The 13,547-nt window shown below is 42.4% G+C and overlaps 1 protein-coding gene across 6 annotated transcripts in view; it reads left to right on the forward strand.

The window, feature by feature from the left end:
• Nucleotides 1-275: 275 nt before the first annotated feature.
• The window catches only part of Slc7a6 (solute carrier family 7 member 6), a 36,530-nt gene continuing 23,258 nt past the window's right edge, over nt 276-13,547 (forward strand). Inside the window, exons 1-4 of one of the 6 annotated variants that reach the window (XM_040280078.2) lie at nt 356-415; nt 2,641-2,753; nt 3,596-3,743; nt 10,589-11,147. In XM_040280078.2, coding sequence (XP_040136012.1) covers nt 10,625-11,147 — 523 coding nt within the window. In that variant the 5' untranslated portion in view covers nt 356-415; nt 2,641-2,753; nt 3,596-3,743; nt 10,589-10,624. Of the gene's footprint in view, nt 416-466; nt 603-645; nt 951-2,640; nt 2,754-3,595; nt 3,744-10,588; nt 11,148-13,547 lie in introns of those variants that run through there. The other 5 variants (XM_040280075.2, XM_021721682.3, XM_040280080.2 and 2 more) reach the window with 5 other exon arrangements.

The following is a 13,547-nucleotide window of genomic DNA, read 5'->3' on the forward strand; positions in this document are numbered from 1 at the left end:
GGACCAGATGGGAACAAGGTATGAGGGCCCTCTACAGCTCTGAATTGTGTAGCATCCATGTGGAGGCCCCCCGCCCCCAGGCTTCCTATGAGTGCGTGCAGGGTCTGGAAGTGACCATCCAAGACAAGGGTGGCTGGGCCCAACTCAAGGTCCACACCAGTCTCGACGCGGTAGGCTGGGGGCAGCCCAGGAATCTGCACGTAGTGGCCGGGCCCAGGATCGTGGATGCCGCGGCATTGTCTGGGGCCCGAAGCGACGCCGCCAGAGGCTGCGGCAAAGAGCCCTGTCCCGACGTAGCGCGCGCTGTCGCGATCCGGTGGCGGGTGACGTGCGGGAGCGGGGGCGGGGCCTGAGCGGCCCGTGAGGCCGTGCGGCTGGGCGACCGAGCATCCTGGCGGCGCCTGGCCACCGAGAGGTAACGGGCCGGGCTGCGGGCCGGGGAGCTGAAGCGCGGGGACGCGAGGACGCGGGGCGTAGGGCGGGGAGGGGCAAGGACCGCCTCCCGCGGGGTTGAACCCTCCTTGCTGCCGCCGCCGCCGCCGCGTGCCGGATGCCGGCCGGAAACTGCGCGGGGCGGGCCGCAGCCGCGTGAGGGTGACGCTGTGAGTGTAAGAGGGACCTGCAGCTTGAGGGTGACGCCAGGAGTTCGGGAGACCCTGAGTGTACGACTGAGTGTGTGAGAAAGACTCTGTGTGTGTGTGTGTGTGTGTGTGTGTGAGAGAGAGAGAGAGAGAGAGAGAGAGAGAGAGAGACCCCTAGGGTCTGGTGTTGGCTTTGTGAGTGTGCGAGACCCTGAGGTAGGGTCTTTTAAGTGAGAAAAACCACGGGTGTGAGAGAGCCTTCGTGGGTGTGTGAGGGAGAGATCGTGAGGGTGAGAGACTAGGAATAAGTTGTTCCGAGAGAGAGAGAGAGACGCCGATTGTGAGAAACAACCTGTGCTGTGAGACACGGTGAGCGAGTAAAGGTCCGAGGGTGCAAGGACGGAAGTGTGCGGAGGCGGGAACCACGCTTCTGGGGTTGCCTCAACCCTTGCCTGGGGGTCAGGGCTTGGAGCGCTGTGATATCGGAGCTCGGGAACAGGATGCTCCCGTTATTAATGGTTCCTCTGAGTGTCTCTATATCCTGTCATCTCATTTGACCAGCTCGTGTCATAACTGTCAGGAGATATTTGTGAAACATTTTGAAAATTCTCCACTGAGCGCTAAGCCAACAGCCTGGTCATCATGTTGTGTAATGGTCAGTATAAATAGGAGTCAACATCTAATTTAACAGATGTCTTGGAGAACCTCTCATGGGCACTGGTCTATGTACGTGGTGACACAAATTAAAAAGAACTCAGTCTCTGCCCTTGATGGAGAAAAAAATGGCCCACTTGGCTAGCTAATGTAGCAGCAAGGTAGCAGAATATGCTAAGCCATCTGGTGCCTTATTCCCCGATTTAAGATCTAGGAGAGCAGGCTGACTGCTTCCTGGAGTCATTTTGCCTCTTTTTACCTGGTGGGGCTCTTCAGGAAACTGCCCATGCTGCCTACATTTTTCAGGTCCCATTGTGGTTGTACACTGATGGCTTTTGCTTCCTGACTTTGGTCTCAGGGTTGTTATTTGTGTTGTTATATTTGATTTTCTTTACCTGGCAAATATGTGGAAAACCGCAAGCCTGATTTTTTTTCCCCTTATCTTGTTCATTTCTACCTCCTCCCTTTATCTGGCTGTGAGCATATTTTTATTGAACACCAAAAGTGTAATACCAGATATGTGATTCATCTTCCCTGTATTTAAAATTTTTTTTTGCCATGTTGAGGATCAAATGGAACTTCTTGAGAGAGGAAATTTCCTGACCTCTGTGTTTCCTGCTGCAGTCTTTAGGATATGGAGATGTTTCTACAAAAGTTATGCGAACAGTTTTCATGGGACCTGGGACTCTGGAGCAGCAGCTGCCTAGACATGCATGATTTCAGATAACCAGGCTCCTTTTTTGAAGTTTGGGCTGATTGCTTCAGTTACATCCCTGCTGTGGGTATGATGGAACTCAGAAAAGGAGGGCTGCCTCTAACTGGCATGTAAAGTCTATTTTTTTTTTTTTTTTGGAGGGGGGATTGGACACAGGGGTATTTAACCATTGAACCACATCCACAGCCCTTTTTCTTTTTAAGCTTTATTTTATTTATTGATACTTGGTGCTGAGAATTGAACCCAGTGCTTCACACATGCTAGGCAAGTGCTCTCCCACAAACCCAGCCCATCTGAAGCCCTTTTTTTTCCCGTTTTTTGAGACAAGATCTCACTAAGTTGCTTAGGGCCTTGCTAACTTGCTGAGGCTGCTTTGAACTTGCAATCCTTCTGCCTCAGCCTCCTAAACTATTAGGATTATTGGCATGTGCCACCATGCCTGGCTTGGTATGTGAAATCTAGATTTTACAAAGGGAAGTATTCTCTTGTTTACTAGGTTCATTTAAAAATTTTTTTGTCGTTGTTAGTTATAGATGAGTAGCATGCATTTATTTTATTTATTTATTTTTATGCGGTGCTAAGGCTTGAACTCAGTGCCTCACACATGCTAGGCAAGTGCTCTGCCACTGAGCTACAGCCCCAGCCCCTAGGTTCATTTTTTGATAAATTGCCTCATATTCTTTGTTGCAGAGATAGACTGGCCACAACAGATAAATGGAATTTGCACTTGCTGTAGAGACTTCATTTTCTTCTCAGTAGTTTACCTGATGAATCAGTTTATAAAAGTGTGATTTTTGTGACAGGTAAATAATGTTGCTCTGTTCTATATTGACTTTCTTTGATCTTTATGATTTATAAAAGTTTTAGTTATTTGCATAAAATATGAATGTATTACTAATAAAGAGAATGGTTTATACATCACCAACAACTCTTTAATATTACATGTTATGTAACACTAATTTATTATACAAGTAAGTTACATATTTATATCTTTCTAAAAAGTAATTATGGTGGTTTATAATTAAAGATACTTTTAATGAGGTTGTTAAAAAAGAAATAGAGAAAACTGGGGCTGTCACTGGTTCGATCCTTAGCACCATATAAAAATAAACAAAATAAAGGTATTGTGTCTATCTACAACTAAAAAAATAAAATAAAAAAAGAGAAATAGAGCAAACTAAAGCCATGGGAAAGACTAGGTAGCAAACACTGTTGAAATACAGGCATCTTATCTACTATGATTGGGAGCTAAATTTGATCCTGAGTTTTCTGATATTCTAAGTACAAAGGCAAACATAAGGGCCATATGATTTTTGTCTTTTGATTGGAAGTTATAATAAAAACTTTCTTTGTAATCAAAACTTTGATGTCTGTTTTTTCTTCAGAAATTGCACATGATAGTTTCATGGTTGTTTTCATCAGGAAATTTTAGTGGTCTGGTAAATTACTGAATTAGCTGCAGAATTCTTTAAAATGGGATGAAATCTGTTAGAAAAACTGTTTTGTCTTCCCCTTTTTTCAGCACTGGGGATCCAACCCAGGGACTCCTGCATGTCTTTTTTTTTTTTTTTTTTTTTAGATTGAACTCAGGTGTGCTATACCATTGAGTCATATCCCCGTTTTTTTATTTTTTATTTTGAGACAGGCTATTGCTAAATTGCTGAGGCTGGCTTTGAACTTGCAGTCCTTCTGCCTCAGCCTCCCAAGTGACTGGAATTACAGGCATGTGCCAACATACCTAAATGCATTTTATCTGGGCTTAACACTGTTATTTCAAGATTGGACCTTATCAGGTACATTGAATAATTTAATGAAACCTGTTTTATTTTTTCTTTCTTTCTTCTTCCTTCTTTTGTGTGAGTGAGTGAGTGTGGTGTGTGTGTGTGTGTATGTGTGTGTGTGTGTGTGTGTGTGTGTGTGTGTGGTGCTGGGGATTAATTCCAGAGGCATTCTACCACTGAGCCACATTCCTAGCCTCTTATTTATTTATTTATTTTTGATTTTGAGACAAGGTCTTGCTAAGTTGCCTAGGACCTCACTAAATTGCTGAGGCTAGCCTTGAAACTGTGATCCTCTTGTCTCAGCCTCCCCATTAGCTTGGATTACAAGCGCATGCCACTGCACTTGGCTCAGTCTACCTTGAAATATTATTGAATTGCTTCACATGAAAGAAACAGTATGCTCCCAATTCTTCCCACTTATTTTTTGTGTTATTGTTGTCAGACATTTTACTTTTAAGTATGTTACACATTGCTACTGTTTTTTGCTGTAGGCATCAGTTATATTCTAAGCAACTGAAAATAATCAACAATGTTTTCTTTTTAATATTTACCTTAACTATTGTATATTGTCCCATAGCTCTTAGATGCTCTGGTATGTTTTACTTTCTCCCATTTTGACTCATGTTTTTGTTTTTCTACTAAAATTCTATATTTAGCTGGGCGTCACGGTGCATGCCTGTAATCCCAGCAGCTCGGGAGGCTAAGTCAGTATGAACACGAGTTCCAAGCCAGCCTTAGCAATTTATTGACACACTAAGCAATTCAGAGAGACCCCATGTTTAAATAAAATATAAAAAGGGCTGCTGATGTGGATTAGTGGTTAAGTGCTTCTGGGCTCAATCACTTGTAACAAAATAAAATTCCATATTTGTTCCCACTTGCTCCCTAACTTTAACTAGAGACTTCAATGTATTAATCATAATTATTTAATTTTTATTTTTTGGAGATTCTGAGGATCAAATCTAGGCCTTATACCTGCTAGGCACATACTCTACTACTGAGCTATACCCCCAATTCCACTGTAATTATTCTATTTTATTTTATTTTTTATTTATTTATTTTTTAAAGAGAGAGAGAGAGAGAGAATTTTAATATTTATTTTTTTAGTTTTCGGCGAACACAACATCTTTGTATGTGGTGCTGAGGATCGAACCCGGGCGGCACACATGCCAGGCAAGTGTGCTACCACTTGAGCCACATCCCCAGCCCATTTTTAATATTTATTTTTTAGTTTTCAGCAGACACAACATCTTTATTTGTATGTGATGCTGAGGATCGAACCCAGGCTGCACACTGTAATTATTTTAAATTGTTAGTTTGATATGTCCAATATCTGGGTCATTTCTGGGTCATTTCTAGGTCTGGTCCTATTGATTACTTTGCTTCTTTATAGTGAGTTGTTTTTCTTGCTTTTTTGGGTTATTTGTAATTTGTTATTGATTTCCAGGCATGGTGTGTAAAATAGTAGAAGCTGAGGTATATAATATTTATTCTGTCTGGGTTCAGTGGCACACATCTGCAATCTAGCCACTGGGGAGGCTGAAGCAGGAGGATTACAAATTCAAGGCTTGTCTCTGCAACTTAGCAAGACCCTCTCTCAAAATAAAAAGTAAAATAAAGGGCTGGGGATGTGGCCCAAATGGTAGGTAGCATGCTTGCCTGGCATGCGCAAGGCACTGGGTTCGATCCCCAGCACCACATAAAAGTAAAATAAAGATATTGTGTCCACCTAAAAACTAAAAAATAAATATTAAAAAAAAAAGAAAATATTAAAAAAAAAAAGAAAAAGAAAAAGGACTGGGGCCAGACGCGCTGGTGCGTGCACCCAAAATCTCTGCAGCTCGTGAGGCTGAGGCAGGAGAATAGCAAATTCAAAGCCAGCCTCAGCAATGGACACTAAGCAATTCAGTGAGACCCTGTCTCTAAATAACATACAAAATTAGGCTAGGGATATGGCTTAGTGGTTGGTTGAGTGCCCCTGATGAGTTCCTGGTGTGTGGTGGGGAGGGACTGGGATGTGGCTCAGTAGCAAAGTGCCCCTGGGTTCAATCCCTAGTAGTGGAGGGAGTTGGGGGTGAGAATTATTCTGGGAAATGGGTATTACCTCTTCTTTTGCTAGGTTGTTGGTGTGGAAGTTTGAGTCAATTAGGAGAAGAGCTGTTTGGGATTTGTTGTTGCTATGGTTACCTTAGGTAACTTTATCTTCAAATTCCTCTGGAATTTCCTTGCATTCAGGGCTCAAAGGGCAGGTTTTTCTCAGTGTTTTGCTTGACTCCTGCCTTAGCTTTTCTCAGGACCCATCTCTACCACACTCTGAGTTATACCTGACTGTTTCTTGTTCCTGGATGTTTTCTAACCTGGTGGTGGGAAGTTTTCTGTTTTCTTGGTTCAGCCTCAGTCTCAGGGGGTATTTCCTTGAATCTTGGGGATAGATCTTTCTGGGCGATCCTGCCCTCCCCCCCAAGAAGTAGGTCACTTATAATGGTCTTGGTCAGAATTTCCTGCTCCTCTCCCAGTCATAGAGGGTTCTCTTGGTACCCTGCCCCAGTTACCTTGGGAGTGACAGAGTTTGCTGTCCTTTCTCTGTGGGGTCAAATTGGCTTTATATTGTTCCTTTTCCAGGCCAGTACTACTGAGAGAGAGAGAGAGAGAGAGAGAGAGAGAGAGAGAGAGAGAGAGAGAGAGAGAGAGAGAGAGAGAGAGAGAGAGACACTCTGCCCAGTGTTTCTTTTTCTGGTGGTGCTGGGGATTGAACCTATGGCCTTGTGCATGCGAGGCAAGCACTTTACCAACTGAGCTATATCCCCAGCCCAGTATTTCTTTCTTTCTTTTTTTTAAAATATATTTTTATACTTGTTCTAATTAGTTATACATAACAGTAGAATGCATTTTGACATATCATACATAACTTCTCATTCATCTGATTGTACACGATGTAGAGTTACACAGGACAAGTAATCATATATGCACATAGAGTAATAAAGTCCGATTCATTTTACTATCATTGCTACCCTCATGCCATCTCCCCTCTCTTCTCTCACTATTTCTGTCTAGTCCAAAATATCTCTTTGGGCTGGGGTTGTGGCAGCAGTAGAGCGCTCACTAGCACATGCGAGGTTCTGGATTCTATACTCAGCACCACATAAAAATAAATAAATAAAATAAAGGTATTGTGTCCAACTACAACTAAAAAATAAATATTAAAAAAACCTCTATTTTCCCCCAACCCATTGTGAATTAGCATGCACATATCAGAGAAAACATTCAGCCTTTGGTTCTTTGGGATTGGCTTATTTCACTTAGCATAATATTCTCCAGTTCCACCCATTTACTGGAAAATGCCATAATTTCATTCTTCTTTAAGTCTGAGTAATATTCCATTGTGTATATATTCCAGTTTCTTTATCCATTCATCTGTTGAAGTCCTGCCCAATATTTCATGTGAGCACATACTGGGGCCTGAAGAGAAAAACCTCTGAATGGGTGGCTCTTGATAACCCATATTTGACCTTTAGTAACTCATTGAAAAAGTTCTTGAATTATTCTTGCCCACTTATATGGTGGTCCCATCATTTTCCCACTAAATGGAGCTTATATTTCTCTCTTGTTGGAAGTGGTTGTCTTTCCTTCAGTTTTACTCTAGTTAGTTGCCCTGTAACCTCAGCTTTCTTATGGTTTCAAGGAAATTATGGTTTTATAGATTATCTGGATTTTTCTTGTCACTGAAGTGGGAATAATACTTTGTTTCTAAGAGGAAGTTAATAGTCAAGAACTTCCTATTTTATGCTAGATTTTTTTTCTTCCAGTGAAATAACCTTATGTCACTTCTTCCCTCTTTTCCTTGCTTCTAGAAGTTATCTTTCAGCAATATTAACTCGGCTAAGAAAGCTTCATGCTGAAGAATTTCATATTGCCTAACTTGATGCTTACAAAAGGTCAGTGAGGCTGTTAGGGAAGAAGAGCTGGAAAAGAGAAGGGTGAGATACATCTGGTAAGCTGTGGTCTCTGACTACAGGACCTTCTCACTTCCATACTACCATACTGCCTGATTTTGTGTTGAGGGCATGGTCCCTAACGATCTTTTTCATATTATAGGCACTTATTTTATTTTTTACAGTACTGGGGCTAGAACCCAGGACCTCATACATGCTAGGCAAGCTCTCTATAACTCATCTACATCCCACCTATATCCCATGTGCTTAGATTTTTGTGGAGGCATGTGAAGTGAGATCTAGACAGAGAAGGCAGGGGAGGGATGGCCTTGGAGTTGTGTGGCCAAGCCATCCTGGGATTTAGCCATCTGTTCTTGGGGAGCTTGCTGGAGTTACATCACAAGTCTGCTCTTGGGTGTTTACAAAGAGAAGGAACTTTAATTACTTTTGTCCAAGGACATGTGCTTAGAGTCAGTCACATTTTGTTATTGAAAGAAGAGAAAGAAACCTCAACTACTCTCAGTTGTCTGTGAGGGTAACTCTTCTTGGCTGAAGGAGGAGTTCTTTTTAAATTCTAGCAGAAATCTTGTCCCTTATTCAGTTGCTGGGACTGAGATGCTAGGAAACAGCTTGTGGAGCTGTGACTGTACTCTCACTTTTAAATAAACTACTGGATAGTTTCACTGGCATGTCAGAGCACGTCAGAGCTGGGTACAGTGGTACTTGTCTATAATCCTAGGTACTCAGGAGGCTGAAGTAGGAGGATCAGAAGTTTGAGGTCAGCCTGCACAACTCAGTGAGACCCTATCTCAAAATAAAGAACAGAAGGGGCTGGGTGGTAGAACATCCCTGGGTACAGTCCCTTGCTGAATAAAAAAGTAAAATAGTCACATCAGATGCACCATTGTCATACTGTACAAGTACAAAAGGAAGATCTGGTAGCCTGAGCTTCCTACCTCCAACTGGGATCTGATGGAATAGAAGAAGTTGAAACAGTCACTGGCACCAGGCATCTTTGCTCTTCATTTCTGTGCTGAATACGGTAGAAAAGGTAACCTAGGTCTCTGGGCACCTGACTCTCACATGAGAATATGGGTTCTCAGCTGTTTATTGGATTTGTTCCCATGAATGCCTGGACTCACCTGACAGACATGTGAAAACAAATCTGTTCCCACATGCCTGCATAGGGAAACCTGCATGGCTTGGTGTCAGAGGTGAAAAATAAAAGTGGTGCTGCCTGAAAGCCCTGTCCTATCTAAGCAGAGATAGGCTGGCTCATCTCTGGGACGGGGGAAGGCTTCTGGTGCCCCAGAGAAACTTTTTCACTCAGGCTCATGTCCAGACTCTGTAACAGAATTGGGACAGGTAAGGCAGGAACATCGGGTGGGATCTGTGGAGATCAAAATTTTCCCCGACAGGTGTGTGTGTGTGTGTGTGTGTGTGTGTACACGCTCCCCTTCCCCCCCCTGCCCCCCAGACAGATTCTCACCAAGTTGCTGAGGCTGGCCTTGTGATCCTCCTGCTTTAGCCTCCTGAGTAGCTGGGATTACAGGTGTGTGCTATTGTGCCTTTCCTCACTCTTGAGTGACTGTGATTCCCTTGCTCTGAGCTTAGTGAAGCCAGGATATGTCATATACATCTTTGTTGAGTGGTGTGGAGGCTTCTGGAAAAATGATGTGCTGATTGCCTTCTTATCCCTGGAAGTTATCCCTTTGACCTCTATAGACTGACTCCTGGATGGGAATCAAATAGCCCACCGGATTCCTTTTCCTAAAAAGTGAGGTAATTTCAGGGGATTTGAAGCATGGCCCACACAGAAATTTAGGGAGGACGAAGTCTACACCAAGCACAGGATAAGGAAGGTAGTTGTCTTTCTCTGACAGATTCTGGGTCCTTTGTAGGTAGTATAATGTGAATCCAACTTCCCTAAGGTTTCTGGATTAGCCCAACTCTAATCCAAAAGTGGTACTGTATGTACCATCTCTCTATGGGATGCTTTCCAATGCCAAATCTGTCACTAAGAGAAGCCTATAGCTTTTGTTGGATGTCAAGACTCCAGGATAATGTTCTGGAAAAATCTTAGAATTTCAGCCCCAGGTAAAAGTGAGGGGTGTATTGAGGAAAGCAAGTAGACAAATGTTTAACCCCAGTTTATGGTGCTCCTTGGAGATCCTTCCTCCATTTTTGTCTTGTTGTATAATCACTTTCTTTTGGGTACTTTGGAAAAAGAAAGGTATTGAATGGGCAAGCAGCAATGTGGGGATTAAGGTGAGTGAACACGGGTATGTATTTCCACACATGTTCTCTTCTTGATCCAGTCCCTGCAAAAGTGATATACTCTTGTCTAAGGATCTTTTTAATCCTTCTCTGTACTGCTCATGTTCTTTGCTATCCTGAGAGTAGCTATAGATCTCTCTGTGTGAGGCTGGACACTGTGATAATTATTCTTGTCCTTTATATGAGAGCTGGGTAGGCAGCTTGGTAGGCAGCTTGTATACTTGGTGTATACAATGAGAGGCCTTTCAGGCTTGAGAAGGCTATGTACATGCTGCAGGATCTTTGGTCTTCTCTGCATGGTAGGTTTGTGTGTTTTAAGCTGGTAAGAAAAGAGCAAAACCAACACTCAGGGAGAATGAATCCAGTGGACAAACCCAGTTCCTACCCACAGGTCTCTTGTTAGAAACCACCATCAAATCATGCCTGTATTCTTTCTCATGGGTATCTTTCTCAGAAGCATTAGAAGTCTGCCTATCTCCATTTTCCTGTGTCCTATTGTGGGAACTGAGAAATATATTGTATTTTGTGTGTAGCATACTGTCTGTCCCTAAGCAGGAAGTGGGCAGGGAAATTTGCCTGACTCGCAGGTCTAAACCAGAACCTCACCAACTCCTGCCAAAGATTTGACATACTTGTTTTCTTTACCAGGCTAGTGTAAACACAGTTGTGCGGGAACCATTTGTCATGGAAGCCAGAGAGATTGTGAACCCCGTACCCAGCTACCATCTCATCCCTGAGGCCAGCCAGCCCAGGGTGGAAGAAGATGTCAGCTTGCCACCTCAAGTTCCCTCAGAAGCCATGCAGCTGAAGAAGGAGATCTCTCTGCTGAATGGGGTCAGCCTGGTGGTGGGCAACATGATTGGCTCAGGGATCTTCGTCTCACCCAAGGGGGTGCTGGTATACACTGCCTCCTATGGGTTGTCACTGGTCGTGTGGGCCATTGGTGGGCTCTTCTCTGTTGTGGGCGCCCTTTGCTATGCAGAACTGGGGACCACTATCACCAAGTCAGGGGCCAGCTATGCTTATATTCTAGAGGCCTTTGGGGGCTTTATTGCCTTCATTCGCCTATGGGCCTCACTGCTAATCATTGAGCCCACCAGTCAGGCCATCATCGCCATCACCTTCGCCAACTACATCATCCAGCCCTCCTTCCCCACCTGTGATCCCCCGTACCTGGCCTGCCGTCTTCTTGCTGCTGCTTGCATATGTAAGTATGGGGGCTGAATGTGAGAGGATATGTGGGGGCATGGGTGTGTGTGTGGGGGTGCTGTAATAATGGTATGGGTGCCTTATATTTAAATAGCATAATTTGCTGGGTATAGTGGTGTAAAACTGTAATTCCAGGAGGCTGAGGCAGGGGGGTCACAAGTTCAAGGCCAGGGTAATTTAGTGAGACCCTGTCTCAAAATAAAAAATAAAAAAGGCTGGGATATAGCTCAGTGTTAGAGTGCCCTTGGGTTCAATCCCTAGTAATGCAGGGAAAGATGTGGGGAAAAAAAGCGGTTTGCCTTTTGGGGAAAAGGGAGATACCTTACCTTTGGAAGGAGTAATTTCATCAGAGTCGATTGATCCTGAGAGATATTAGAGCCTCACATTCTTCTTGGCTGTTCCTGAGGTCTTTCGTCTACTCTCTGTGACAGGTTATTACATGTCTTATATTTATCTTGTCTGGTGCTCTTTTTTTTTTTTTTTTTGGTCAGTTTCAAGAGATAGGTTTCAACATCAACTAGTTGAAACTTAACACAGAAAACAATTAAAAAGTCAGTGTTGAGTCCTATATTGTGCTGCTCAAAAAGAAAAAAGTGTTATTTTACTTCTCAGCTTTTCATCTTAAACTAGTTTAAAGGCATCAGTGAGGAAATAGGCTTCTATAGACTGCAGGGTCCCAAGGCCTTATTCCTAAGCCCATAGGACCCCCTTCTTCCTGCTACTGCCACTCTTTGAGGTCCATTCCAAGCAGCAAGTACCACACCAAAATGGCTTTTTCTTATTGGTGTTTCATTTTTCTGTATACTGACTTTGTAAATAAGCTTTGCCTGCAGCTCATGAGAAAAAAGTAGCTTCTACCCTACATTAAGGATGAGATCCCCATGCATCCTTTTTTATTTTTTGCATTTTCTTTTCTCTCTTATGTGAGAGGGATTCTTATGTAAAGAGGGATTCTGTGTGAAGCCCTTGAAAGGAGAGAAGATGGTTATGCAACCTTGCAGAGCTAGAGCTTGAGTTAGCCCAGAATTCTCTGTGTTCCATAGCACTGTGCTGCCAAACGTTCTTAATTATACCCTGTTCTTTCCTTATCTCTGTTTATAAAAGCTTTGGCTATATATAGTTTGTCTACAATATTAAAAATAGACTGAGAGTACCTTGGAACTAGCAATATGGATTGTATAGTACACCATGCCTCCTGACTTTAAGGACTTTGTTAAAGCAAACAATAGAGGGAATTCCCTCCATACCTCTTGAGACAGTGAGGAGAAAACATACTCCTGGAGGAGAAAGGATGATTAGTATTCACCTATGTGTTTAATAGACTTTGGTCCTGAAGATTCTGGCATGACTCATCTATAAAAAAAGGGAGTAAGTGTATGATTCTAAACATGGTCATTAAGGAGAGAATTAAATTATCCTCAAATTACCTATAATCTCTCATCTCTCACTAAGAGATGAGTACTTTTAATAATTTAATATTGTCTTCATCTTTTTATAGACTTGGGATCAGACTCTGTGTATGAATTTATATTCTGGTTTATAAATTAATTAATTGCATTTTACCCCTGAACTACAGCTCTCCCTACTCCCCAAGCCTGCAATTTTTTTTTTTTTTTTTTTGAGAGAGGTTCTTGCTGAGTTGCCCAAGCTGGCCTCAACCCTCCTGTGAGTCATGGAATTTCACTGGAATTAGTGGTGTATGCATGCCACTGCACCTGGCTATATTCTGGTTTTTAAGCTTAGTATATAATTTTCCCTTTATTTCATAAAAACAACATTAAAAAATTTTTTTAAAATTATGGTTTCTTTGTTGATTCATAAGTTTTTTTTAATGTTTAGATTATTTATTTGTTTTTATGTGGTGCTGAGGATCAAACCCAGTGCCTCGTGCGTGCGTGCGTGCGTGCGTGCTAAGCGAGTGCTCTACTGCTAAGCCCCAGCCCCAGCCCCCAAAACAACATTTTTTAAAAATATATTTTTTTAGGGCTGGGATGGTGGCTCAGCGGTGGAGCGCTCGCCTAACATGGGCAGGACCCGGGTTCGATCCTCAGCACCACATAAAAATAAAAGGGCATTGTGTTGTGTCCATCTACACCTAAAAAATAAATTAATTAATTTAAAAAAATATTTTTTTAGATGTAGATGTAAATATCTTTATTTTATTTATTTATATGTGGTGCTGAGTATCAAATCCAGTGCCTCATGCATGCAAGGCAAACGCTTTACCCCTGAGTTACAACCTCAGCCCAAAAGCAACATTTTTTAAAGTAGTGTTTTTTTTTTTAATTAAAAGATAATAAATGGACTTTATAGACAGATAAAGAATAGTATAAAAAAATTAAAATCATTCATGATTTTACTCCCAGAAATCTATTGTTATTATGAGTGAAATACCTTC

Source organism: Ictidomys tridecemlineatus, chromosome 15 (genome assembly GCF_052094955.1).
Source record: "Ictidomys tridecemlineatus isolate mIctTri1 chromosome 15, mIctTri1.hap1, whole genome shotgun sequence".
Taxonomy (NCBI): domain Eukaryota; kingdom Metazoa; phylum Chordata; class Mammalia; order Rodentia; family Sciuridae; genus Ictidomys; species Ictidomys tridecemlineatus.